The following is a 2,705-nucleotide window of genomic DNA, read 5'->3' as shown; positions in this document are numbered from 1 at the left end:
ATGGAAGGTCTATCTCTACAATGATCAATGGCCTCTGTATATGTCCTCCTATTTTTCCAATTAATTAATGATTCATTCTTGCCTGCAAATAATGATCTCTTGCGTTTTTTTATTTTTTTTATTTTTATATGGAGAAATTATTCCTTGCACTTCAATGCAAGCCATGGAAATTGTTGTGGATTAATTTGTACCCAACAGTACATCTTGCACCAGTGAATCTTGTAGTATAAATCCACGTCCACAAGCAAAAAATTTCAAGCTTTGCACAGTACTCCACCATGCAAGCCATTGAAAGACTCGAAGGATAAAACCATTTTTGTTAAAACCCAAAACACACACGCACAGTCACACACAGAGTCACAAACACAGAGACAGAGAAAGAGGGAGAAGGAGAGGGAGGGGAAAGTAGTAGTAAATACTGTCAGTTTCTATATTCATCATCACCGTCTTCTCGAGAGTACTCATCGGCAATAATCATCTTCAAAGAATGTGCCTTGATTATATAGCCAGTCATAGCTACCATTCTTGCACATGCATTAACATTCGCCCATGAACAAGAAACTACTAGATACAACTGTAGTAACCCAAGATAAGAACAAAAAGCACAACCACATATAATATATAGCAAAATACCTTACTGCTTACTGAGCAGCACTAAATCACCATAGATGGAGGAGCACTAGCAGCACTCTTGTTGCCACCACGATGACCATCAGACCCCATTCCCAATTTCAAGTCGAGCTCCACATTGCCACTGGCACTAGTTCCTTTCCCTTCAAAATCACTGAACAAATGTGCCACAGAAGTGACAACTGCACACTTCCTACCACCATTACCAACCATTTTGCTGCTGTGGTTATTAACGTTAGTCCTCTTCCTCGCTTCTGTGTTATTAGAGATTGAAACTGAGCATGCACTTGGTGGAGAAGAGGAAGAAGAAGATACAGGAGGCAAAACAGGAGGGATTTCAAAGTTAGTTCTTGCTTTTGCACCTCTAAGTCTTCTAGCAGCTGAGTCATATGCACGCGCTGCCTCCTCTGCGGTGTCGAATGTTCCAAGCCAGTGGCGGCACCGCCCTATACGGTCTCTTATCTCAGCTGACCACCTCCCCCATGGCCTCTTTCTCACCCCTCTGTAGGTCTTTCGTATTGGAACGCCATTACTAATACTGCTTCTCACAGCGCCACTTTCTTGCTTGCTTGTTTTTGACCCGGTACGTTGAGAAATTGAAGAAAGACACGATACTTCTGAATTCCTGGAATCATTCGTACCAAAAAGGACTTGTTGACCAACAATAGCACCGATTCCATCAAGGATCGGTGGTGTGTCTGGCGATTTCTTGAAACTATCGGAGAGTGAAACAGAAGCCGAGATATCGGGTGAAACAGGAGGGTAATTTGTGGGGTTGTAGTGGTCAAAGGTAAAAGGTGAAGAAAATGAATTTTGGGGTTCTAAGAAAGAGCCACGAAACGATGGATTTTCAGTGAGGAGCCGAAACATTTGATATGTTTCGGGCTGAGGGAAGAACGGAACTGGGATCAATTTCTGGTGGTTCATCGTGGGGTTTAGCTGATTTGATGAAGCATAACAAGTCATTTGTTAGTGTGAAACGAACCTCCTAGGGTTTATATATACGAGGTAGAATAATTATTTATTGAAGAAATTGCATATTTAAATAAAATCACTAATATTATTTAATAAGTTTTTTTAAAATAGATATGGCTGTCAAATTTGATGAGACAGTAACCCCTCAACTTGACATGCTTGTCTTCCCTGGGCAGCGGGGATATCCTCATTTAAATCAATTCTAATGACAGAAATAACCCTACAGTTTGTAGAAGCTATCTATAAATTATAGGTACATTTTTTAGGAAATAAAATACCGTTTTATTTATTTATTTTTTAGACTTTTACAAACTGAATGCATGGTTAGTGAGCGCGGCCCCTCCGGATCTGACTTAAATCCCGGCCGATTCATCTCTACCGTGTCAAGTGTTAAAAAAAAAAGACTTTTGTTTCAACCAGTCAACTTTATAAAAATCTAAATTGATTTTTTAATTTTTTTTAATTAGTCTAAATCAATTTAGATTAATTTATCTGACTTGCATTTTATATCAAATTAATTTTGAATTAAATTTAATAAGTATAAGCACATGCTATAATTCTATCTTTTAAAGATATTTGATAACTCATTATCATTCATTCCAACTATAAAAAAAAAACATTATCATGACATATACAATATCAAACCGGGAATAGCTTTTAAATTAAAAAAGTTTTGAATGTATTGAAATTAATTATACAAATATAATTAATAGAGTTTAAGAGTTATTATCTACTAGTACTATAGTTAATTAAAAATCTAATAATATAGTTATTATAATAAATAGAATGACATGTATGATGATCATGTAAGATTTACACTATATCAAAATTTAAATAACATACACACATTTGTATCATCATAATTAGTCATCAATGATTGTTAATTTAATCCAATAATATCCTAGTTACTTAACAAAATAAAGTGTCTAAAACTATAATCCATAAAATTGATATTATAATATAATAGTTTATATTTCTCTATTTATACACAAAATTAATAAACTATTAATTACCCATGGTGAGTCTGTGAGGTAACTATATAAAAAATTGATAATATTTATTAAGTCTCAAGATAAATAGTTTGTTTAAAACTTTAAGAA

At 34.9% G+C, this 2,705-nt stretch overlaps 1 protein-coding gene across 1 annotated transcript; it reads right to left on the bottom strand.

The window, feature by feature from the left end:
* Positions 1–396: 396 nt before the first annotated feature.
* LOC105137729 (ethylene-responsive transcription factor ERF084) lies at positions 397–1,578 on the bottom strand. Its single transcript, XM_011043562.1, has one exon. The coding sequence runs from the start codon at positions 1,555–1,557 to the stop codon at positions 655–657; it is 903 nt and encodes a 300-aa protein (XP_011041864.1). The 5' UTR covers positions 1,558–1,578; the 3' UTR covers positions 397–654.
* Positions 1,579–2,705: the final 1,127 nt, after the last annotated feature.

This window comes from Populus euphratica, unplaced genomic scaffold (genome assembly GCF_000495115.2).
Source record: "Populus euphratica unplaced genomic scaffold, PopEup_1.0 scaffold163.1, whole genome shotgun sequence".
Taxonomy (NCBI): Eukaryota; Viridiplantae; Streptophyta; class Magnoliopsida; order Malpighiales; family Salicaceae; genus Populus; species Populus euphratica.
The sequence above is the reverse complement of the archived record's forward strand: the minus strand, read 5'-3'. Positions and strand labels throughout refer to the sequence as shown.